General features: G+C 48.8%; 1 protein-coding gene across 2 annotated transcripts in view; it reads left to right on the forward strand.

The window, feature by feature from the left end:
* The window catches only part of CCND3 (cyclin D3), a 47,011-nt gene that overhangs the window by 5,683 nt on the left and 15,297 nt on the right, over positions 1-26,031 (forward strand). Inside the window, exon 1 of one of the 2 annotated variants that reach the window (XM_040616436.1) lies at positions 25,537-25,840. The exons of the other annotated variant lie outside the window; for it this stretch is intronic. Within the exon in view, the coding sequence (XP_040472370.1) occupies positions 25,643-25,840 (198 nt within the window). The 5' untranslated portion in view covers positions 25,537-25,642. Of the gene's footprint in view, positions 1-25,536; positions 25,841-26,031 lie in introns of those variants that run through there. 2 annotated transcript variants of the gene reach the window in all.

The raw sequence follows: 26,031 nt of genomic DNA on the forward strand, positions 1-26,031 counted from the left end.
CCTCAAGGGTGCAGTGTGCTCCCAGACATAGCAAGGCTCCCAGTCGGGACTGCCTGCCTTTCTAGATGATAATGCTGTAGCTCATCTGCAGGCTGCTGAGCTAGATGGAGAAACTGGGTGTTTATAGCCAGCTCTTAAGCGGGCAGGCAGAGCTAGTATCCCTTCTGAGGTTATACTATATGGAATTACGTGCTGGAATTAACCCTGAAGGGTCCCTGGCTTTCCTCCTCTGCCACTCAGGCAGGCTCCCCCCACCCCATGTCTCCCTTTGCAAGTTTGGCTCCTTAAGGATGAGCCTGCAATAGCAAGAAGGCCCCAGGAGGTCTGTTTGGCCAAACTGGAATATCATAGCATCTTTAATGCTTGAAGTGGGGCTGGGGTGATTGATGCTTGCTGGGCCTTTTGTTTCCACACTAGTCAGTGGATGTAAAAACTGTTCATTCCCATTCTACCAGCTCATAGCTATGTTTCTGAGTCAGTGCCATGTCTAATCCACCAAGCATGTAAACCCACACCTCCAGGCTGTCCGGAGTCTCTGCTGCCAAGAACTGTTGCAGAGCTCTGGTCAGCTTGTCCTGCCTCATCAGTGACTCAGTAGATGTTCTTCTCCATTTTGTCCCTCTGTTTGCCTGAAGCTTTAGGGTCCAAAGGTGATGAGGTGCGTTAAGTCTGCTTTTGTGCAACCAGTTAGATGTGAACTTTATTTTCCGAGGAACAGCAGATATTAGTTTCAGATGACAGGCGGAGGAACACTGCCAGGTTTGGGGGATGCTCTCCAGTGCAGATTCTTACAGACAATGCAAATGGTCCTCACCTTCCCTCTGGCACTGGAGAGGGTAACAAGTTCTCTGACCAATCTTACTGGCAAGCTGTCATTCTGATTTCCCATCTTTGCTTTGGGCAGACTGTTTGCAGCTGCTTTGGATGTGCCAGATGCTGGATGTAACAGCCACTGATGCAGTCCCTTGGTATCAGGGATGCTGTAAATCAAAATATCCCCAGCGGTCTCAGGGAGAGCCAATGGCATGTTCAGCAGAAAGCCGGTACTTGTCTGGCCCAGCCTTTCTCCTCTCTTGTCAAGAGATGATGACAATGATTTGGCTGCTAGGGATCCTTAAAACCAACTAGAGGGACTCTGAGGCATGTGGCCTCTGCCTTCTCCCTAGCATGGATGGTCAGTCAGAGCCATATATCTGATGCTAAACTTTTTCAAATCTTGAATCGTCCTCGTCCTGCTCATCCTTGACCAAGAAGTGGCAAATGCGATGTGTAATTGCAGCAAAACCAAAATTATCCCTATTTTCTGACCCCTGTGTCCACATTTGGCATATCTTGCCTTGGGCCATGAGCCCATTCCTCACCTCAAGTATCTGTCTGACTTTTAAAGGTCATCTTCAGAGGATAAGACCTTCAGGCTGTCAGAGGAAGTACTGCACAGCAAGGTGGGCACCCTCTCTGTGGTACAGCAGATGTCAGCATTAAAGCTGGGCCAGGACAATGTCTCTCCTGCATGTTTTTTGCAGACTTCCCTCTGTGGCTGACAGCTTGCCAGATGAAGCCATCTCTGCTCCGAGCCAGAGCTGCATCGCATGTGTCTTTGATATTCTGCAAAGAGTAGGGTGTTGCTGCTGGCCCCACAGGGTGACAGCCTTACTCCGGAGCACAAGCACCAGCACCTCTCAACTCAGAAGAGGCCACTTACCACATCTGGGTTTCTCACTGCTGCCTCCGACAAATATCACTATCATTTCAGGAAACCGCACAGCGGGTGTTGTATTTTCAGGGGAGGGGTGGGGGAGGGAATCCTGCTCCTCCGTGCACAGGCCCAGGGATGGAGATGGGGTGGTGGGATACCTCTGCTCTCCAGGACAGGCTGCAGATCAGAGCAGGGCAAAGCTGCCCACGTTCCTCCTGGTAGGGAGCATCCAAGGCCAGTATGAGTAATTCCTGCAGCAGATCATGGGCTGTGCTGTGAGTGGGCTGACCTGGCTTTGCTTTAGAGTAGAACATGAAAGTTTGGAAAATTCTTCTGAGCTGTGGTAGTGTGACATTGCCTATGCCAGCTAGATTTGGGGTCCTGTTTTGAGCACTTCCCATTTCTGAAGGACGAGGAAGCTGTTTGAATGGGTTCTGAAGCGCCTCAGCTGGGTCTTGTGCATGGACATGGCTTGCTAAAATTCTTCCAGGTTGCATGCTGGGATTTTACTAGCTTTTGGAGATGCTTCCCACAGTAATAGGTTATGTAGTACAGACTTCTGTGTGCTGCTGGGGTGCAATGACTAGAATACCAGCCTTGGAGGGCCTGGTTCTGCCTCTGCTCTTGCTCTTTGAATATAGCAACAAGCTTCCCTCTCTGTGCTTGTTTTTTGCCCATCTTTAAAATGAGGTGGTGGGAAATAGCTTAAGAAACATCAGTGATTTGACTGGAGGAGTTGCAAAGTTAGGCAGCTGCTTACTGTTACAAGAGCGGGTGGCAATAATGGGGTTGAGAGGGACTGCTGCCACCTTTACTTGCCCATTAAATCTGTCATTTTAAGCACAGTGGTCTTTCTTAGCAAAGCACTTTCAGCAAATGCCTATGTCTGTAAATTTGAGCTCAGAGTCTGATGAAAGTCCCTTTTTTCTTCCCAGTAAGATCCTAGAAATACAGAAGCAGCAGCAATGAATGAAATATATGAACTTCTGTGAACTTAACCAGACTTTCTCAACCGGCTCAAGCTGAGTTTAGAGTTTGGGTTTGGACTAATTCTTCTTTGATCAAATCCAGCTCCCTGTCCCTCTTTACAGATGAAACAAAAATTGTCACTATCAGGGCAAGAAGCTGATAAAAGATTCTTCCTAAGAACAAAACCTAAAGTTTATACATCTGTGCTCAAAAAAGGATCTTCAGGGAAGGGGGAGGCTTCTTGGGAAGAAATCCTGAAATAGGCTGTTGGGAGAGGGAGGCTTGCTAAATCCCTTGAATAGCATCACTTTTCTTTCAAGGACTTCCCCCTCCCCAAAGAAGCTGGTTCTTTTATGGCCTTTCTTTATGTTGTTTAGTATCTAAAAATCATATATGCTTCAAAAAGTGTTTCCTTTGCTAGCACAGAGGCATATTCAAGCTGGAATTAGATGCTTAAGTATCTTTGAACATGGGTGGAGAGACCTAGTCGACGATGTCCGTACATACCTGTGGCCATGGAAAAATCTCATTGCCTAGGTGGAATGTGCAGCCAGGCTATCTTCACACTAGCTGCTTCATGAGAAGTCTCAGGTGTTCAAAAAACCTCCCTAACCTTTCCTTGAGAGGAAAGATGCTCCAGATCATGTCACAACATAAGCCTGAGCTGAGAAAACTTTTTTCTCCAAATGGCTCTTCCCATAGGAGCCTGACCCAAAGACGGTTCATCTATTGAAGTCTTGAATCAGTCAGACCTAATGGGAACTCAAAACTGAATCCCACCAGACATCTGCCCTCCTCTAGACTTGTGGTGCACTGTCGCTCCTCAGGCCCTTCATGTTAGCCAGGCAGAGCAGTTTGTTTCTCTGGGGGCTTCAGAAGCAGCAGTGGGACACAAGGGGTGAAGCAGAGATAGAGGGTGGCAGCAGCTGTTCAGGATGTGTTGCTGATTCTGTGACATCTCCCACCCTTTTTGGAATTTGCGCATTTGGAGCAAGACAGAAAAGAAAGAAGAAACAGCCACTGATAAAGCTTCACATAGATGACAGCCCTATCCTCAATGGGCTGTGACCCACAGCTTGTCTCCAGGGCTCTGCAGCAGCTGGGAGGCAACGATAGGCTTTGCTGCTTACTCTGTCTGTTCACCTCCCTGCTCTGAGCATGGGGACGGATATCATCTCCCTTCCTCCTTCCTCCCTCATGTCTCTGTCTCTTCCTCTCTTAAGGCTGCAGTTTTCTCCATAACCTCAGTTAACTTGCCCTGGCAGAGTTTCTGGCTTGGCTCTGCTTGCTGACCTTCTGTTGTGCAACTCCCCAGGGACTTGTAGCCTTGTTCCCTTTGAGAGTCCCACCTAGTGATGGTGGGCTGGGAAATCCCAGAGTATTCTCTGTCCTAGGAAATGCAATTTAGGAGAGGAAAAAAAAATATAGTGAAGAAAAAGTTTGTTGCTAGAAACTGTTGACACTGGACCGTGTTCCCTGGACAAAGTTTTCCTCGGAACGTGACTGTGCCAGTTTAGGTTTGTCTGAGGACCTCCATCAAACCTGGAGGATGCTGGTGTCACCCCAAGAACTATTCTTCCCAGGGAAGGTGGCAATAAGACACCTACTAAAAAGTTGTGGAGAGGGTATTTGCTGGAACTCAGGGTGATACACTTGTGTGGCAGAGAAGTCACTTGGGCTGGGAGCAAGGGAGGCTGCTCCAGGGGCAGATGTGGAACTAGTTTTCTGTGGCTGTGAAAACAGTTTGGCTGGAGGGAATGGGGATTTCAGAGAGCAGCCAGCCTTCTGCTGGTCTGTGGAGATGGGGAGGAGTGGGTCTGTGGTGGAGAAGGGTCCTTGGGCAAGGAGAGCTGAGCTCTGCACTACCTCTGGAGGGAGAGTGGGGTGTATGGGAGGGCACATGGAGTCTGGTAAAGCATGCATTTCCTCAGCCTCACTGACAGCAGGGTCTATTTTGGGGTAAATGTTGAAGACCGGGTCTCTGAAGCTCTGATAAATGGAGTTTCCCACAGCCCAAGCAAAGATCCTGTGGCTTCAGGGTATACGGAGGGCTCCAGGCCGTGTTTCACATGCAGACAACTGTCACCACATGTAACTTTCTTTCCTTTCTTTTTTTCTATAACAAATGAAGGGGGTCCCCACATCTGGTTGTGGCAGTTAAACAGGCTTGATTTAATCACAGACTGACATAGGACACATTAAAAAGAGGAGAAAAGGGTGAGAAACACAAAGCACCTGCTTTACCCCCAGCAGCGTGCCCTGTTGTGGGTCAGGCCGCGCATGCGGGAGGGCCAGGAAATCCACAGCCGGTAGTGAGGGTGCAGGGGGAAGTGAGTTGCCCAGATCCTGCCTGGGTGGAAAGTCAGATGGCTGGGACCTTTTGCAGAGGTTTTTTTTTTATTTTTTGCAACATACAGCTGGGTGGAGTGGAAGAATGACAGGGACATTGCAAAGGGGCCGGGGGTGGTAGGAAGGGTTTGTGCAGATTCATTGCGTGGCGGGAGGCTTCCAAAGGGACATTTGCAGCAGTATGATGTGTGTGTTGAGAGGAGACGAGTCTTGTTCCTCAGCTGCCTCCCAGAAACCAGGAAATCTCTTCTTCCTGAGACCAGGTTGCTCCCTATCTGTATAGTAAAGTTAGCTTTTAAACTTGAGCAGCAGGAGCAGCTCAAGTGCAGAGAATTGCCAGCTGAGCTGGTGGTCATCGTGTTCTGGCTGCTGCAGTTGTCTTTGCTTGTACCCCTGTGTCAAGGGGAGCACCATCTTTCTGGACCAGGGCAGCAAAGGAGGTGGGAGGGAAAGAATAAAGCTGAAAACTGCTCTCTTCTAGTGGCATTTTCCATAGCTAGTGGGAAGAATGCTAAAACTGTGACTTCCCAAACTGAAGCCCCCTGGCCAAATCTTTTCCATCCAGTCTTCAAAGAGCTATGGCACTGTTGATCCTCTGAGTAAATGGGAGGTGTTGGTTCTCTGGGATGTCCTGTGTGTTAAGTGGTTTCTTGAGCATGGACCAGGGGGTTCCCTGCTGAACTCGGGTGTTGAACTGCACCTCTCTAGCCCTATGCTGGTAGGGTATGGATATATAGGTTCACTGTGTATCTGTTCCCAGCTGCAGGAGTGATTCCCAGTTAAACTGGCAAGCAGGAATGTCCCAGCTGGGTGGAAAATACACAAGGTCCAAAAGAGAGGTGAAACTTGGCTCTTCTGTGAGGAGTCCCTTGGAATCAGGATTTTTGGGGCTGGGACCCAGAACTGGGAAAGCCCATGCAATCACTGAGGAGCTGGATCATCCTACCAGAAGCCAAGTGTTTTCCTGAGAGGGTGATGGGTTTTGCCATCCATCCTAGCACTGGGTTTCTTTTCCCACCCCGCTCAATTTTTTCAGTAGGTGAGCATGTTAACTGAGACAGCAGTTTTTCCTACCCTCCCCTGCTTTCCTCCCTCCCCTCCACCCTCCAACCTGCTTATTGATGAAAGCAGATTTGGCATGTGATAGGTCCCAAGATAAAAGCAATGTTACAAGAGAATGTAAGCAACAGTTGGGGGGGGTGGGGGAGAAGCCCCCAAAGAGTTGAGCAAGGCATGACCAGGGTATCTGGTGTCAGCCCCAGCCGTTCCTCGGCCCCAGGTGCAGCTGGGAAGAGGCTTGCCTTCTGGAAAGGGTTAATGCCAGGACTGCTGCTAGGCTTTGGAGCCCCTTTTGACAGTGGTTTTGAAATCTGATTTTCTTTTTGCAACTAAGTGAGGTTTTTATCAACTTCCTATTTCAGAGCAGAAGTCGGAGGTGCTGCAGGAAGGCTGGTGAAGTGCTGCCTTGTGTCCTTCTGCCCTGTGCCCTTGCATTTAGTTGAGGTAACCAGTGCGCTGGCAATGCAAGAAACACAGCTTGGGCAAATGGGAGATCAAGGGTAGGGAACAGCCACAGATTCAGTGAGATAAAGGGTCCAGTTTTAGGCTTTGCATCACACCACCGGCCAGCCATGCTGCATGTGCCGCTTGCTCCCTGGTTGCTTGCTGCAGCATTGCAGATTCTCTTCTCACCTGTGTGCAGGGTTCAGCTGTCCGTGGCTGGTGGCCTGTGTCAAAGTCCTTGTGCAAAGCGGCAAAATAACTGTTTGTGCTTCTGCCTGTAATGCCCGGGTGCTGAGACATGCATGAGTGCCTGAACTCCAAGACTGGATGAAGCCCAAAGCGGCTCTGTTGTGGGCTTGCAGCCTAACACCAGCTATATCACCATCATGAGGGGCGAGGAGCAACATACCCCTGTGCACGTGGCTCAGTCCTGCATATTTTTATTTGCAGCCATGACACAGTTGTTGCTGGCAGGCATTTTGCTGGCACAAGGTGGGCAGAGTGGAGCAGGTCTCCTGCTTCATGCAGTCGTACACAAATCCACTTGCTCTAACCCAGGAGTTGTTTGCACGGTTTGTGTTACTCCTTGCCATAGGCGGATGGGGCTTTCTCTTGCAAGGGCCTTTCATTTGAAAACAGGCTGTTCAAAACTAGTATTTAGGGACTTGTGTTCTTTAGGACAGCTCAGGTTTCTATATGCACATGTTTTATCAGGGAGCTGGGCCCGGGCAAGCACAGATGGACTCCAGGCTTATGGAAAGTACCTTTCAAACCAGCCCTGTTTAGATTTCTAGCCTGAGCCAGAAAACAAAGAAATAAATATGGGAGGTCTGCCTTTTTTTTTTCCCCCTGATGTGTTTAATTGCATTGACAATGAGAGCCCGGGTCAGCCTCTCTATCGGAAATACCCCAAAAAGTCTCAGATTTTGCACAGATTTCCCCAAATTCTTCATCGGGGGAGATGACACTTCTCATCTTTACCCAGAAACTCTCTCAGCATTTTTCTGTTACCTTGCACAGGAGAGAGCCTGCGGTGGCTGTTCAGGCCACCTCTCTAGCCCTGGCTTGGTAGGGTATAGATATATAGGTTACTTGCCCTATGTTGTGTGGCTCGGCCAATGCAGGGAAGGATGCAATCCCAATATTGCTTGTGATACACCAAATTACAAATGCCATCAGAGCAAGCATGGAGTTCAGCAGAGGTGCTGCTGACATGCAGATAGCTAATGGAGTATGAGGACAGTGGTGACAGCGCCCAGAAGTGGCAGGATCTTACGTGATCATAGCTGTGACAGCGTGTGCAGGGAGGCTGCTGCTGAGATAGGTTGTGTGATATTCATGCTGCTGTTTCTCTTCAAAGATTTTTGTGCCACGTTTATTTTCTGCCTCACTTGCAGTTGTTTTTCAACTCTAGTGCAACTGTTAAAGCTGTTTGAAAGAGTCAGCTTGCAAAGCTGAAGGGTTAAACATAGGATGTGGAGTGGGCCTAAATACAGCAGGCTGCTTTGGTGGCTAGGACTGCCACCATCATCTTGTGCTCTCAAAATGGTCTCTCTGCTGTACAGCAGTGGTTTGCAGTTTTAGCTTAAAGCATCACCCACGTGTGCAACTAGACGTCTTCCTTAGGCACCTCACTGTGCCAGCAAGGGCTTGGCTGAGCCAGATCTGCAGGTGCAAGAAGTGACAAGAGATGGGAAGTGGAAACTGGTCTGTCTTTAGGGCACCATTGTAGTTTTCAGCTGTGCATCCAACCATCAATCTCTGCAGGTGAGCAAAGATCGTTGCTGAGCATCTATTTTCTCCTTCTTAACTTTTACCGTGCAGGAAGTAAATAAACACTTACGCATACTTTTAAAATATTTGTCAGGTAAAAATAGGTTTAAGTATTGTGGGGCTAAATGGGCTGAGCGCTGCTTCATATTGCACATGGGAGCCCATTGAAATCAATGGGGTCTCAAGGGTATAACTGATGGCAAACATCAGCCCTGTCTTTAAATCTTTTGTATCTCGCTGTCTCAGCTGCTGGCACACAGGAACGGTACCCTGCAGCCCTGCCATCATTAGTCATAGGCTAACCTTCCTGCTTTTGGGGGTGCAGGGGCTCAGGGCGCTCTTACTGACATCAGGGAAGGAATCCTCCAGAATTTTGATGGTTATAGTTGCAAAAGATAGGAGTCTGGTCTTTGTCTTACAGCATCTCCTAACCCCATCTAGTAGGAGAGCCCTGTCAGGTTCAGAAGGACGAATGCGTTGTCCCTGGTTTACAGTTTATTACTAATTAGGATCAACTGTAATCTCAAGCAGTGTATGCCTGAAATAAAATCTACTGTTTCCATGGACATCAAATTGGTATACAGAGCTGACTAAATCTACTGACCCAAGCAGGAGTTTCCAGGGCACATTGTTCGTTTCTGGTGCCTCTGGTTGATGTGTTCACAGTAATAGCTGACACTTAGATGAATGTGTCTCCCCTCTCAGATAGATCATAATCTCTGTCCTGAAACAATTCATGCAGACACTTGGCATCACTTCATAACAACCTAGTATCAGGGAACAGTGATACAGAGGAGAGCATGGCTGTAGGAGAAGGGAGCTGCCCTGGCAGGAGACAGGAGTCGCTACAAAAAAGGGTGCAAACATTAATGCTGGATGTTATTGCAGATCATTACTTGCTGTTACAGCCCCAGGCCTGAGCAGCATGGCTGTCCAAAACACTGTACACACAAACAATAAGGCAGAATGGATTTCTTGGAGGAATGTAGGGGGCTAACGCAAAAGATCGTGCATCCATTTTAAAGCAAAAAGATTAGGGTAGGGATTTGTTGATTTACACAGGCTTTTGCGCTTAAACCAGCTGTCTCCAGTCCTACCTCAGCCTTTGGCACCAGCCTTTCTCCTGGGAGCAGAGGGGGGCTGGATATTTCAGTGTTTTCTATAGGTTGTGGTATAGCAGTTTTATACAGTGGTGAGGTGCTCTGTGTAGTAGGATGTTTTCCATCAGCACTTACACATGCTGATTTCCTCCTTTGCATTGTGCATTAGGTCGGATAACCAAGATTTTTAACCTGATCACCACCTTACTAAGCAAAACCATAGTGCCTGCATTTCCTGTTAATTTGGTACCTTTTGTTTCTTCAACAAATCTAGCATGACAGAAGGGAGAAGCAGCGTGTCCAGCTCACTGAGAAAATTGTAGCAAGGGCAGAAAGAAGTGGTTGTCTAACAGCTCGCAGCCATACTGTACAAGAGATTTTTGGATAGGAAGTGAAGAGCAACTTTTCCCATGGGAACTACAGGGGGAGGCAAACTGAACTGAATGGAGACCTCATAAATCAAAGACATACGCCTTTGACTTTCTGCACTATAGCCTTGGGCAGCTGGTATTTATATGCCCAGTCAAGAATCAAAAAAAAAAAAAGCTACAAAATCACAAATTATAAAAAATGCTGGGTTCTGTGAATGTCTTTCCATCAGCTTTAAAGTACTACAGAAGGGGAAACTGAGGCCTGGTGCATGGAGTCCGTTTGCCACTGAGGGTCATGCAGAACCTCAGCCCTACAGGGAAGCTGGTTCTTAGACATTAACGCTCCTCACCTCCACTCTTGGTGAGAGGGGAAGGGGTCAGGCAGTATGACTGGCAGGGAACATCGCTGTTTCATTCCAGTTACAAGCTAAACACTTATCCCATGTGTTTTCTTCATCCAAAAGCAGCAGCAGTATTTGCACTGCCTGCTTGCGAAATCTACATCATCAAAGCACTTTGCAGGTATTAACTAATTCATTGTTGTTAAACTGCAGTGATGGGATTTTCCAAAGCTGTCATTATTGGCCTAAACTGGGAGCAAAATTCACAGCACCTGTGATGGAAAAGTTAAGCACACTTTAAAATACACAGGCCTAGGGAGATGTGATTCAGTAGGTATGAGCTTCTCCATCCACCCTCATCCAAGAACCTTCTCACTTATCACTGATTGAAAGCAGGAGGCTATTTTCACTCCGTTCAGCAATCACTTCACAGACTCCTCCAGTACAGTCTCCCTGATAACTGCCACCCCCCTACCCCTCCAGCTTAGAGCCAACAATCGGCAATAGATATTTTTCTGTGCCTTAGCCTAGACACTAGCTCAGTGTCTCGTCCCTTTTATCCATCACCAACCTCAGTTCAGGGTGTGGAGGTAAGTCTGAGGCTTTGTTGCTTAGCTCTCGGTACTGGCATGATTCTCACCCTCTTGAAATGCTCCTTTTGCTCAGAACTTTCCTGCCAGCCTGCAGTTTGCAGCAGTTGAAGTGCACTAGTGCAATGCATCTCTACCTCTTACAGGCAGCGAGTGGATTCCCTTGTGTCTGTAGGTATCTTCCTATGCAAGCTGATGGGCTGCTTGGCCTGCAAGTTTGATTGCACAGCTACCTCTGAAATGCCATCAGCTCTTTCCCCCCACCTTGCTGCCCTTGGTTTTCTCTGTGTGGGGGGTTATGAGCCGGCCAATACCTTAGGGCAACCTCTCCCTCTTGCCTGGGCATTAAAAGACAGTGCTGGGGCTTACTGAAGCACTATCAGGCACTGTCCCCATACAGTTGTTTGTCATCTTTCTCTTTTTGAGGGCAGCTGGATTCTAAGAAACCCAGACAGGGAGCTACAGGCAGGGAAACAGGAGCACAAAAGGACCTTTTGCTTATCTCTGACCTTTCTGGCATGGATGTCTGTAGCAGGGTGGCTTCCAGGGCCCAGATAATGCAAAAGCTGGGATGCACGATTAGGCATTGAGACATGGTCTGCAAAGATCTGGTAAAGACCTGTGAGGGGGCAGTGAAGAGAGGGGAAAAAAAAAAAAGGAAGTCTCTTGTGCAAAGCATGGTAAAAAGCTGGGGTGGAGGGATGTGGTGGGGTAGTGCCCTGGTCCAGGGAGCTGGAGTGGTTTTGCCAAAGGGTCAAGGAAGTGTTTGTAGCTTTTGCAGGTTTCTTGCTGGTGATGGGTTCAATGAGATGGATGCTGGAGAAGAGCGGTCCCGGACCAGTGCCCTGCTCTATGCAAAACCCAGCCCTGCTCCACCAGCTGCAGGCAGCGGTGAACAGCCCCCTCCTGCTCTCTGTACCTGTACTAGAGCTGGCTAACACTCCCCAGTGCAAACATTTGGAGGAGAATGCCGATTTTTCTTCACCTGCTTGGAAGTGTATTAGAATGAGAGAAAGTGTGACCCTGCTGCACTGGCTGTAGCCACCCTCTTGGGGCACAGACTAAGAATTGGGGCCAGGAGAAAGCAAGTCTTGGACCTGAGCTTTGTCTTCCCACATCCCAGGTCATGCCACAGTGTGGCAGAGCTTTCCAGACATTCTTGCCTGGAATATTTGTCAGAAGCTACAGGCACAGCTGGTTTCTGACAAAACTGAAGCTCCTGTGTGCGTTATCTGGTGTCTGCAAAAGACTGAATTTATTTCTCAGTGGATGTGTAGTTTGAGTGTCTCTTCTCCTGAGCTTGTGTGAGACTTTTGGGAATGTAACTGCTGGCACATTTACCTGATCAAGTCAGTCAGACTTGGTTGAAATTGGCCAAAGATTAAGAATTTATGGGAAACACAGGACAGAAACACGCAGCAGGATTGCATATGGCTTGTTTCTTCAGAAAACAAGGCTAAGAAGTGCTGAAAGGTCTTGGGTTCATCCTGATGCAGAACAGGAAGATTTTTGTGGGATGGGAAAAATGTTTCCTGCCCAGTTCCAGTCCGTGCCGCAGCGTAGGGAGACCCATTGTGGTAAGCCTGGGCTGCAGCGATGGGGCCTGGACAGACAGAGGGGGACCACAGGGTGTGTTTATGTCCAGCAGCCTCAGTAAAAATTCCCCTTCATGGTATCCCAGCCAAATCCTCCTTCTTCCACTCCAAAATGGACAGGCAGTACAGCATAACCCTGAGGTAAACAAGCAGAGAGCGGTTAACTGGGCAGAATGTAACATGTATATTTTCAGGTAGAAAAATCACTTTCCCAAGCCTCTTTGGAGAAAAACATCCTCTAAAGCTTCTTGTTTTGCTGAGGCTTCTCGTGAGTGTTTCCAGCCGCGGAGGGACAGATCCCCAGTACAGATGCTGGCAGCCCCACCCTGCCAGCGAGGAGTTGCACTTTCAGTAGCCATGTACCAGGGTGACTTGGGGTCAGCTGGGGTGTAGCCGGTGATAGTTATCTTTGTGAGGCCTTGAGAATACTGTTATTTTCCCCCCACCCCCCGTTTAGGCTGTAGTGACCCAGCTCTGATTTCCTCTTAATTAATTGCAGTAGTCTCGGTTTCTGTGTTTCATGTAGTAATGAGCATTTCCTTTATTACGGCTATCACTTAAGCAGCGTATCTGTCTGCCCTAGTAACCACTGGGGCTCAGCAGATGTAGGTCTAGTTCGTGCTTCACCAATATGAATTGTTCCTGAGCTGGGGGAGGTTCATTTGCCAGCATAATTAGAGCACTAGATGCTCTTATACAAATATGGGCATACTTTACATTATCACAGTTTATTTTACGTATATACTAATTTAAATGTAGTTACGCTTAAATGGGTTTGCCACCACAATATCCTTTGCATGGTGAAAAGAGTAAAGCTTTCATCTGGATGGAGCAAATGGAGAAGCCCACCTGATTCTGAGATAGTGGACCTAAATCCCTCCCGGGCACAGCTTTCCTGTCTTCACTTGCCCATTTGGTAACGCAGCTCTGCAGCCAGCCAGGTCTTGTCCCTGGTCTGGCAGGGTTTAACCCAGTCAGAACACGGCAGCCAGCACAAAGACCAGCCTCCGTGCAAGGAAGGGAGCAAGACTGGCACCAGGCAGGGGGAGAACAGGACAGCCCCTTTGGCACCAGCCTGGGCTGCAGCGGTTTCACCCAGGAAACCAGATCCCAGATTGTCCTTGCTTTCCCTGTGCAACCCAGGAAACCAGATCCCAGATTGTCCTTGCTTTCCCTGTGCAGTTGGTTTCTCATGCAGCTCCTTTGTCCACCTTATCTAGCAAGGTTGGCACCTTCTCGGTCTCCCCTGGTGTGCGTGGGGCCTGAAAAGCCCCAATTTTGGGGTGCCAGGATGCTTTTTTACCCATTGTAAGGCAAATAATAGCTTTGGTTCCTGAGTCCCAGAGCCTGTACCACCACTTCAGGCAGGCAGGTCACTTCCAAGTGTGTTCTGGGAGTTGTCACTACAAAAGCTAGCACTCAGCTATTGACGTCTCTAAATCCTGACCAAAGTGGATTAATTTACACCAAGTTAATTACTAGGTCTCTTTCCAAGGGTCTGATGCAGTTGTTCTATTGCATGATGTCATTTTCAGGGAGAATGAAAGCCTTTGTTTACATGTTTATAGTGTTGTTTTGAAGATAAAATCTTGGGCCATCTTTCACCTGGGGATTTTCCACCATCTTGAAGGCCTTTGACACCATTAATAAACGAACATCACTAATGATTAATCATCTAAATACGGAGTAGGCTTAGTGCCAGTTAAGTGCAGAATAAATGCATTTGCTGGAGTTCTACTTGCACACATATCGGAGGGTTCTGGCCACAGTTCTCCTGAATTCCGTGGAGACCTACATACCTCCTTTATCTTATTTGTCTGGAGGGAAACTGAGGCATGTAGCAGCTAAGTTGTCTGCCTAGGCCACCAAGCAAGGCAGAAAAGAGCTAGGAAATTAATCCCCAAGCCCTGACACTTCCTGGCTCTTTCCAATATGTACTTTTTCTTTCCACTGTTAACATGTATTAAATATTTTTATTGTACGTCATATTATCTGGGTGAGGGAAATATGCTCCTTGTTCTCTCTGGGAAACTTGTTAAGATCCTAGAAAACAGAAATAGCTGTGCTGGTGAAACCTAAGGCTTATTCAACAGTCTCCTCTCTCCAAGAGGCCGGTATTAGCTGACTCAGAGGAAGACAGAAGAACCCTGCACAAGCAGACTAGGGATAATTTGCAAGAACCGTTAATGGTGTTGACTCTGAAGCATGTGGTTTAGCATCTCCTCTCATGCATTTTAGAATACAAGATAGTCTTGATATCCAGAGAATACCCAAGCTCTTTCTGGCTTGTAATCTTGCTTAGGAATCGCAAGAACTTGGCATTGTAGGCTCAAAAGGAAGTGGCAGGAGCCAGGACTGGTTGTTAGCTGTCAAATCCCAAAAGGTCATGCTTAGGTTGGTGCACTGAGAAGAACGAGGTAGGAGTGCTGTTGCAAATGGAAAACATTTCCATGCACTGTGCTGTTGTCTCTAGGAAACCTTTCAAGCACTCCCAGGCCCAGCAGTTTGCTAAGAAGACCCAGATCTCGTTCCTTTCATTACTGTTGCCAGCAGAAAGGGTTTGGGTTTTGTTTTTTAATTCAAGTAGAATCTGCTCCTGGCTCCACTGAAGCTGGTCACAGCTTTTGTTCAAAAATTAAGCCCTTCCGTATTCGGCTGTGCTTTGTGCAGTAAGGCATCACCTGATCCTTGCCTGAGTACGAGTGAGCTCCTGCTCACCCTGCATGCTTGGGAGGGGGCTGACTGATTCCCCCGAGTGACCAAACAGCTGCATCTTGAACCAGGCAGCCAAGTGGTAACTGCAAATAGTGCATACAACCCTTCTGCCCCAGAGCGTGACCGCAGGAGGGGGGCTCTGTCCAAAATGCAAGTGATGCATTGATGCCTTTCAGCAGCTCCAGGCAAGCCAACGGATTTCAAGGGGGCACCTCAGGCCTCAGCTAGGGGGGGTGGGGGTGGCAAGGGCTGGGGGGAGACTCCCAGGGTCTCCTTATTGCTTGTGTATGTACTGGGCACAGCCAGTGTGGAGGAAACATTCTTCCCAAGTGGGTACTGAAGGAGGGTCTTGCCTTCTCTCAAGTCATGGGGTGCAATCCCAGCATCTCCCAAGAGGCTGTTCCCAACATCAGGCAGGTCCCTCTTTCAGTAGCTGTTTCCTGAGAGGGATTCACAGGACCGGGGATAACGCCAGTTTCCTTTGCTAAGGCCCTGGAACTGCAGGGCATAACAGAAATTTTAGTAGCAGTGAGGTCAAACTGTCATCTCCCATCACCTCCAACTTGTTTGCATCTCTCTAGGGCCTCCTGTCTTTCCTCCTCTGTAGCTATTAAGGGTTTATTCTTTTCTGGCAAAGAAAAGGCAAGATCCCAGCTGACCTGGAGTCTTTTGATAACTTTTGGAGGCAGCTGCGAGCTGACTGTACTCCCCAGCCTTGATGAGGTCAAGACAGGAGCTGAATTCATCAGTCACCATTTCCCAGGAATCGGCTGCTGTGCTTTGTGTTTGACTCTCTCCCAAGTTTTCAGACCATTATTGAAAGGCTGGCTCAGCCAGTCTCTGTGTCTTTACACTCATTTTTTGCACTAGAAGGTCTGTCAGCTGCCAAACAGGGTAGGACAGTGGTGTTCGTACAGTGAAGGCCATAACTGAGAGGCCAGGTCCTCCAGAAGATGATGGCCAAGTCGCTTCAGAGCACACTGGGCTTGGCATGCATTCCCAGGTGGCTGCTTGAAGAGGGGTGGTGAGTCTCTTGCGGCCTCTGTTCAGACATCCAGACCTGTGCATTACATCCACAACCACAGGATTATACTTTAAATCAAACAGTTCTCATCTCTGTGAAATTCTAATCATAGGCACGGAAGGGGAGGGGGCAGGTTTCTAAAAAAGCTCAGCTTTTGCTGAGAATATTCCAGACCCTGCTTCTTCCACTGCCTGAAGAACAAAAAGATTTGCTGGCTGCTGAGTGCCTTTGAAAATTCAGCCCTTGATCTAGCTTTTATTTTTCTCTCCTTATCCTCCCTTTTCTTTCTCTTTCTGGCTCTCTAAGCATGCATGCATCTTCCCAGTTTCTGTCTGTCTCTGGGCTGAGAAGTCAAACTCTCGTGCCAATTTGACGTTTGCCTTTTCTGAGTGCAAGAAGCCCCTGGAGCTCAGGTGGGAGGAGAAACAAGTCACTACTTTCCATCATGTGTGCTTCTCAGAGCTCAGCCTGGGAAATGAAAGTTCCTTGGCTGAGTCTGACCAGTCGTCTCCTCTTGGCACTTTGCCAGCTGAGCCTCACACATTTGTCACAGAATGAGCAGAGCAATGCAGCTCATCTTCCCTGCTTTGCCCAGTTCTCTGTGTGCTTCCTCCACTTGCTGTTTGCAGCTCTCCACCTATTCAATTCTCGCTTGCTTGTCCTCCTGTGCTGGGTGGTGAAGGTGTATCTCCTTTTCTTCTCCCTAGGGTCATGTTAACAAGTTCAGCTTGGCCAGGGGACCAGGCTGGTCCAAAAGAGAAGGAAAAGCCAAAGGAGAGACTCCAGAGATCTCTGTTCCAAAGTCACGCTTGCAGAACAAAGGCAGGGGCATTCCAGGTCAAGGAACAGCAAAGCTAACACCGCTCACCTGCCAGGCCATGACGACCTGTGTGTCCTTGTCCCCATGTTCCTCGTGTGTTCATCTGTCACACGCTCCTGATTCCCTCATAGGTTTTAGCAGGCAAGGACCATGGCTTCCCAGAGAGGTCACTTCCCCTGGCACTGCTCAGTAATCCCCGCAATGCCCCTGTGACAGCCATTTATTTGGCCCTGTAACACCTTACAGGTGTGAACCAGCATCTCCAATTCCAGCATCTCCAGCTGTTTCTAAAGCTGCTGGGCCAGCATCCTTCAGCTGCTTGCAATGGGCTTTGGCTCAAATGCATTAGGAAGGAGGGGATGTTTTTATGGTAATGGCAGTTCCTAGTAGGTCTGGCAAACCCTCCACTCCTTACTGCCTGAGCCAAGCTGTGCAGATAATCAGTGGCTCCGATGATGGGGCTGGTCAGCAGTTCTGCACTTATCATTGCCCTGAGCCTGGACGGGGACTGGCAAGGTGGCTGTGCAGCAGGGAGTCTCCCCCACCAAGGAGGTGAAGAGCCAACAACAGTTGCGAGGTCCCCTTGTTTGCTGGGCTATGGAAAGTCACCCAGGGAGGAGCGACTGCTCAGCACCTTTACAGCCCTACATTGCAGAGCAGTGGAAAGTACGTGCAAGTGGGTGCCATACGGATCAGTGCCTGGGGGAGAGAGCTGCGTCACCAACACCAAGCACACCAGAGCGTGCCTGAGCAGGACATGGTACTGATGTTGTGCACGCGACCTCTTTGATTGTGGTGGGTCTCAGGCACAGCATCACGCTGGGATCTGGAAGTTTCAGACTCCCTTCTAGGCCTGGCACTCATCTGCTGGGGAATGATGAATCGGTCATTTCACTGCCCCAGTTTCCCCGTCAGTAAGTGGGTATGTTCCTGTGTTCCTTGTAGGCCTGCTAAGCACTGCCATCCCCTCATCTTTCCTCCATCACTAGCATCTTATGTTGCACAGTTTCAAAACAGTGGTAGCAAGACAGGGTTGTGCGGTGTGGACCAGATACCATGGATTCATCCCTGTGTCGGCAGCCACGGAGTAGAGTGTATATCCAGCTGGATTTCAGGTCCTCCACCCCTGAAATCGGTCTGGCCCAGCCCCTAACACCCACAGCAGGTTGTTTGCTGCCCCAACGTTAACACTTGTTTTGGGGACATGGTCTGCCAGCTTGCCTTGTAAATAATGCTGAAGAGCTACAAAAATAAACTCAGAAGCACTCATGCCTGATTGCAGGAACCTCTTTGTTTGTCAGTTTGCAGTGGGAAGGAAGTTAGTCTTTTAATTGCTACAGACAGTATCCTGGTCAGAGGCTGGCTGGTGCTGCACTGCAGTAGATCTGATTCCCTTCTGCTCAGGCTGTTGTAGTCCAGTGAGAAGGACAGTATTCCTGCTCAGACGTACAGGGCAGGAGCATTAGCTGCAGACTTGCTTTTGGCATGCCTAGCTGGGGTGGCTGAAGCCTGGCTTTGTAGTAGGAGTAGCTGAATAGGACACGATACCATTTTTTCTAACTCAGTCAGCCATATAAACCACTGCTGATTTCAGCTGATGTGTTCCTCAGTGCTGTGGTGCTAGGAGGGGGCAGAGTGGACCGGCAGGAACAGCATCTTCTGTGCTGTAAGGCTCAGAGCAAATGCAAAGCAGCAGGTTAGTGTTGGAAGTAATGGTTAATGTATCGGGCAAATACTGGAATCACTCCACCAAAAAGCTGCCTAAATACAGTGGGAATACCGCTTGCCCAGTGATGTGTGTGCGTTCACAGAGTGTATCTCATTAGCATGTTGTTAATGTCAGTAATTATTGATGACATGAATGCAGAAGCATATGTAGATAATATAAAACTACCAGAACTGCTGGGAGAAATGCATCCGTATTTTATTACAGATACTGGCATCTCAATGAATTTGATCTGTATACGTCTGCGGGGATATACAGAGGTACCTGGCTGTGACAATCATAAGAAATAGTGACACTTGTGCCTCTTCAGGGAGAGCTGTTCTGGGAGCATAGTGTAATATTTAGAGAAGATTTGCCTTCAAAGCTGCAGGTTCCCTGAACAATGCCCGTGGTGCTCTGTGGATTGTATTTTATTTTCATTTATTAACACAGGGGTGTGACGTTCCTCTTCACCTGTACTTAATCACCGTGGTTTGTAGGTCCTTAAAATTTTCCTTTTCTGGCTTTGCAGTTTGAACTGGAGGGGTGAGCATTCTTCACTGCCTAGGTGGGGGAAGACACATACGCTACGCATGCATGGGCTCAGTGCGGCAAAGCGAGGTTGACAGCGAAGACGGTGGGCTTTGGGACGGTCCCTGGGGTGTTAGAGCGGAGGGTCTGCCACGCACAGACACAGCTGCTCTGCTGGACGTGAGAGCAGCTCAGCGTGGTGCTTGCTGGCTGCGTAGGCATATGCTGGCTGATGTGGGGTTGGTACAAGATGTTTCCTTTCAGTTACACCAAAGGTGAACCGACTGCAGCTAGCAAGCTCCTAGTAAAGGCTTCTTGCCTGCAAGGTCTGCCTCTAGTTCAAAGCCCTTGTAGCCTATACTCAGCCTGTGCTGGAAGGTGACAGCAAGCCAGGTGCACCACAAGTTGGGGGGAGTCAGTGGGATATCAATTGTTTTCTGTCTACCCCAAAAAACACTCATACAGCGGAGTTCTCCCTCCCTCCAAGGAACAAAACCTAGCACAGACTTGACTGATCTGATGAGATTCCTGCCCACTCCAGGGCTCGGTCCCGCTGTATTTCCACTGCAACGCTGGCAGCGGGGTAACGCACCCACTCTGAGCCCACCATCCTGTCCTGACGTGATCCCTTGTCAGGGGAACGATCCTCCTAGTCCAGACTTGGCCAAAGACCTACCCAGTCTCCATCCCCATTTCCCACCTGGCTAAGCCAAGATTAAAATCCAGCCATCCCGTGTGCCAGTCCAGTGCTTGGTCTATCACACACCGTTCCCTCGGGAGGGCTGGCTGGCTCCAGGCCTGCTGCCATGATTCTGCTGCCTGCTTTGCTTTGTGGGGTCCTGGAAAATGTGGCTAAGCGCTACCGGGCAGCAAAGGGCTGGGACGCAGGCTCGTGGTGCTGCAAACACCCTCATCCCAGAACAGACTCCACTTCTTGCAGCAGGAGCATCAAGCCCAGCTTTGAAGGATCTTCCTTTCTCACTGCTCCTGTTCCAGTTGGGCCAGTCTCCCCCATCACTTCACCAGGTGGGACTGGTCCTTCTTCCAGCACAAATCTTTGCTGTACATGCTGCTGAAAAGCCTTGAGCTGGCTCTGACTCGCTGACTGGCAGTTTGCATTGGCAAACGGGCGCTAGGCGCTGGGCTTGCCACATCAAATAAAAATACAATGTAACCAAAAATTCTTAGAAAAACCTAAACGCATCTGATCTAGGGGATGGGGTGTGCAAGATGTAGGCAACAAGATCAATTCAGGGCAGGAAAAGGCAGGAAGGATGGACAAGGGAAGGGTGTTGCAAAAAAAATATAAAAATTTATATGTAAAATTTCAGGGCAGTATTTTTTAACAATTTGCATAATTGGCAACCACAGATAATCCCCTGAAATGAACTAAATATATCACAGCTGGGGGCTTTCCAAGCCTAGTTTGCTTTCTGAAATTGATTGGTTTCAGCTTTGCAATTTTTTTTCTATGGTTTTTCTTTCTGTCTTTACCAGCTGAATTTGGCTGGTTTCTAAAATGCTGATTTGGGAGCAAAACTGAACATTCACCTGGGGATGGCTTGCTATGGTATGAGTTTGAGTCAATGAAAATGTGACTTAATTTTAGATTTCGTTAGGAAAAGGGAACTAAGGCAGAAAACAGCTGCTAAAATGACAGATGAAGACAAACTGGTCCTGATGCTTTTCATAAAAAGTCAGGTGAAACTACATTTAAGTCTCTGCTAGCCTAAACTGTTAGCTGAGGCAAACTGGGCTGGCTCCACTGGAGTCAAATCTGGCCCAACTGCTCCAAAATTGAGACACTCCAAAGCCATAACCACTTTGGAAATTTTCTCCTGAATGACTTGCTGAAAGTGAATTGCTTGCTAAATACATGTTTACAAATGAATCTCTTTTCATCCATTTATACCTCTTTCCAATCGCTTCTTTGTGATTCTCCTAAAAGAAGGGCTTCCCTACACCCAACTTTTTCTTTCCATTAATAATCCTGGTTAAGGAGCTCATATTATTAAATTGATATATATCCCAGGAGCAGGTATGCTCAGATGCAGACATGAGAGATATAGCATAAACCCAAACGGTATCAACAGTCACGCTTTTATGTTTGTTTAAATAGACAATTGGTCCAAACTGTACCAAAAGCTGTTCCAACAAGGGGATTTAAGTCAATGAAAAAACTGCATTTTGGCCTTTGAAGCAGCAAACTTCAGAATTCCTGTGTATATCACTACTGGATGCATCTAAGCATTGCTGAGGTTCAGTGTTCAGATGATTCCACTCAGAATTAATTAGTTGTACTCAGAAGTCTGACCAAGTCAGAGGAAAGGGAATGCAGTGGTTGCCAGTAATGGGAAAGATATTAGGAAAGACATCCCCTGGGTCAAATGTTAAACTAGTACTCAACCAAACTTCCCTTCAATTCAGTGAAAGCATTCTTCCTACGTTAAGAATGAATGAGATACAAGAAAGGAGAGGCAGGCAGCTACGGGCAGGGGAGGCGGCAGCCTTGTGTTTAAGCATGGGACCGAGACCAGGAAATCCTCTGCTCTCCTGCCCGCTGGACCAGGGAATGGCTGAACGAGCGGGGAAGATGCCTCAGCTCCCTGTGCCTGCAAGCTCCGATTCCTGTGTGCCGGAGCAAACATCTGCGATGGGCCAGCGAGCCACCTCCCTGCAGCGGTCTGCCCTGTTGCTGCCGTATCAGCAGACGAAGCTGTGCATCCCACAGCCTGACCTGCTAGTATCAGTCCATCTTTAGCAGTGCTTTAAGCGCGTGTGATGGACCATAAACTGGGCCATCTCCTTGTAAAGCAGCAGGGACTTCTGGCAAACACAGACGCGTGACACCAAACTGCCACGGTGCGCTTTGCTAGCCCTTGTGTGCTGCAGCCCTTGTTCTTTCCTGCTGGGAATAGTTACGCTCTGTCCCTTTAGGGAAAACTGGATGTAAAATATAACAGAGCAGGACATTTGAAGTGCTTTGAAATCCTCAAACCAGAAAGTGTGAAATACTGTCCTCGCTCTTTCTCACACATGCACAACATGGTACCTGTTTTTCATTCTATTTGGGGGATTTCCTACAGCAAATTAGATAGTTATTTGCTCATTGGATTTGGTTCTCAAGTCCTTCATGTAAGTTAGGCAGTTTCATTTTGATGTCACTGATGATGCTGTAGTTGCAGTATGACCGAGGAAGAAAATGGTTTAGCTCTTGGTAGATCAAAACTGGACGGAAGGTAGATGTAAAATAGAAGGCACACAGAAACCAGTGTAGAAAAGGTACTGATCATGTTTGTTGACAGCCTTTAGGGCCAGGTCTGCTTCTTATGCAAAGTGACAGAGATAACAACTTTCTGCAGCAAAGGGCTTACGGACATGTCCCTGTAGAATGACCATCCCGATAAATGGCATTAGCCTCCATCCAAGGCCACGTGTGACACCAGCTGCCAATCGGAAACAGACCTGCATCTGCACTGCCTCTTTAAAAGCTCCAGCTGCTGGTTACTTGTTTTAATTCATCATCAACATACCAAAAAAATGACCCCCCTTTATGATTCAGCAAAGAATAACATTGCTGGTTCGAGATCCTGGAAGTCTGGAAGCCATCAGGTCTTTTAATTTTTACTCCGAAGGAATTTCCTTTTTTAATGTTGCTGTGCTCTCTCTTGCCAAAGCCAGGAAGCTGACTATCTCTGGACAACACTGACCAAAATTTGGTTTTCCTGGAATTTTCTCTTTTCCCTCCGCACACCCACACAATAGGCTTTTTAGAACGCCTGCAGTCTGTAATTTGCCTTTCTAGCCTGATAATGTGGCTTGCAGAGGCATCAGTTTTGCCAAGTCATCATCTGGAAGGAACGCTTTCTTATGCAACAGGCTTCATTTTCCCCCTCCGTGTCCTATGGCCCACGGTTGCCACCAAGCCCAGCTCCAGCTGAACGGGCTGTTTCAGAACCGCCGTGCAGACACTGGGAAACAGGAGAAAGACCATGAAGTCTGGGAAAGGGCCTGAAACTTTCAATTTCAAAAGGCATAGCCCAGAAACCAGAAGGACCAAGAACCCAGTGCTGTGGTTTCCCTTTGCCTGACTAAAGAAAATAGCTGCTGTCTATTTTTACTAAAAATGTGGGACATGGGGCCCTTCTCTTCCCCTGCACAAATGGGGGATGCTGCTCACAATGAAAGAGTGGGGGAGTGGAGAAGGGGGGTCATCCCGGATTAAAACCAGCTGACTCGTCCACAGAAATCTCTCCCATAGATTGTTCAAATATTTTTTGCCCACACCACTGGAAGATTTATTTGTAAGGTAAAAGAAAGTTAGTCGGGAAAGGGATTTGGGAATCTCATCTCACCTACAAAAATTCCTCTTTTTCATTTGAAGGCAGGGATGGGATTGATCTGATTCCCCCCTCCCCCCTTCTTTTCTCCAGTTCCGCATTACTGTGCTGTATGGTGTTCTCAGGGCATTCAGCACAACAAATCAATGCTGATAGTATCATTAAAAATTTGCAATGTATCGTATACCTTGCAGAAAATGAAAGCCATCTGTACAAGTGTGGAAATGGGATTCCAGCACGTGAAATGTGTGTTATGTATGTGACCTTTGTGTTCACTGTCATGAGCAGTATTTTGAACCTCTAAAACTCTGATCAAAAAGATGTTTTTCATTTTCAACAACAACAAAAAAATCCTGAGAAGGGAGAACAAAGACTTCAGTCTTGTTTTACTTACACTTATTAACTTCGTGTGTTTTTTCTTCATTAAAAGGCTCTTTTTAGATGACTGAAAATACAAAAAAGTACTAAATGTGTCAAAATGACACACTCTGAAGTGACTTGCCGGGAAGGGAGGGGAGTAGCTATTGTGACACATCACTGCTTTGGTTCTTTGTTCCTTAGCCTAAAAATCCATACAAGTGTATATACTGAGAAATACTCCAGCAGAACTGGTCGGAGGTGCTTCATCTGAGTCCCCTTGGATGATACTGCATCCCCAATGTCCTTGATTTCTACAAATTCCACTTCTCCTTCTGCACAGGAGCAGCTTTCTCACCAAGACTGCAGATACAGATTATTGCTGCAAGTTGAATTTGGGCTTCTCGATCCCATTCCCTGTACAACGTTCTCAGCCCAGCACTGTGCAACGGAATACACTGCCCTGTGCAATGAGGTGTTAGAGGAGCGCATGCTGCTGTGGGGCTGCGTTTCAGGTGGTAAGGCAGTCAGAATTGGCTGATGTCATCTAGCAGAGCAAGAGATGCTGGTGGAATGTATTACCCACCCCTCGTGTTTGTGATTATCATCGTTTGGTTCCAACTGCTACTGCAAATGCCGTGTCGCGGCACCGTCCCAGTGGCAGAGGGGCTTATACAAGGCAGGTCATCCCACTCAGGCATGTTGCCTTTGCAAACGATGTTGGCAGCTTTCATTGAAAATGGGCCTCCTGAGCTAATTCTCTCAACTCAGTGAGGAGCTTTTAGTGTGCAAATGTGAAGGCAATCCATTCCCCCTTCCAATTACAGAATCTTGCATGCTTTATGCCAGTTTTCTGACCTTTCCCATTGGCACTAGCAAAGTCAAGGTGCTGCAGTTTTTGTAGCCAGTGACAAACATCAGAGAGCCAATGTGACTAGTAGTATAGTGCCTTGTCTTCAGCTTCCCATACCAGAAAGCAATTCCTGCTGGGTCAAGTAGAAGCAGACTCAAGGTACCGGTGCAGAAGCGGTACTGTGCAAGTATCCGTACAAACTTATTCCAAAGCCTTTGAAATTCCCCGAGTAAGCAGCCATGCAGTGTACAATTGCAAAGGTGTTCCCAAACAATTTGTTAATTATTTGGAAAAACCAGCCAAGCCTGACAAACCCTTATCTCGGCAGACACTGAGGCTGCTATCTCCCGCGGAGCTGCACCAGTAGTAACATGAGGGTAACTTTTGGAGGACAGCAGGCTCGGTGTGGACCAGCTCCAAGCATGTGCACAGCTGATTATTTTCATAGCCTTGAAGGGCTTCGGTCAGACGCACACGAAAATTAGAAGGTATGGGGCTAAATACTGAAAAAAAATTGCTCAGAAATTTGTAGATGGGGGTGACTGAAGATTCTCTGCAGCCTGGCAGGCCTGCAGAGAGCTCGGCAGCGCCCGGGCAGCGGGGATGGCGCCTGGTAGCAAAGGGGGTGCCGCAGCGGAGGGCCTGGGCCAGCCCCTGGGGGTCCGGCCCGCCACCCCCACCCCGCTCCAACATGGCAGCAGCGCCCCGCGGCCGCCCCACGTGCTGTCAGCCCGCCGGCGCGCCTCTGGCCCTGCCCAATAGAGGCGTGGTCACCGCCCGGTTTCGGCGCGTCGCTGCCGGTCGGCCCGCGGATTGGCTGGAGGCGGCGGTGGCGCCGCCCCTCGGCTGCCCAGGTTTGGCGGGTCGCCCCGGGGTGGGCGGCGGCCCCGCCCCCTGGGAGCGCCGCCAGTTCCCGGCGTCCCGCGGCGGCTGCAGCGGAGCCGGCGGGGTGCCTGCCTGCGCTGCCCGCACTGCCTGCACTGCCCGCACTGCTTGCACTGCCCGCGCCCATGGAGCTGCTGTGCGTGGAAGCCGTTCCCCGTGTGCCCCGCGCCGGGCGCGACCCGCAGCTGCTGGGGGACCGGCGGGTGCTGCAGAACCTGCTGAGCCAGGAGGAGCGATACAGCCCCAGCGTCTCCTACTTCCACTGCGTGCAGCGGGAGATCAAGCCCTACATGCGGAAGATGTTGGCCTTCTGGATGCTGGAGGTACGGGAACCTCCGCTGCCGCCTCTCCCCGCCGCAGCTCCGGTTCCCTGCCCGGCCACCGGCGCCGGTCCTTGCCCGCCGGCCGCGCTTGCAAGCGTGCGCGCTGCTGCTGCGGCGGGAGGGAGCTGGCGGCGGGGGAGGCACGGGGCAGGAGCACCCGACCCCTGTTGGCTGGGGGGTGCAGGGGGATC

Source organism: Falco naumanni, chromosome 17 (genome assembly GCF_017639655.2).
Source record: "Falco naumanni isolate bFalNau1 chromosome 17, bFalNau1.pat, whole genome shotgun sequence".
Classification (NCBI taxonomy): domain Eukaryota; kingdom Metazoa; phylum Chordata; class Aves; order Falconiformes; family Falconidae; genus Falco; species Falco naumanni.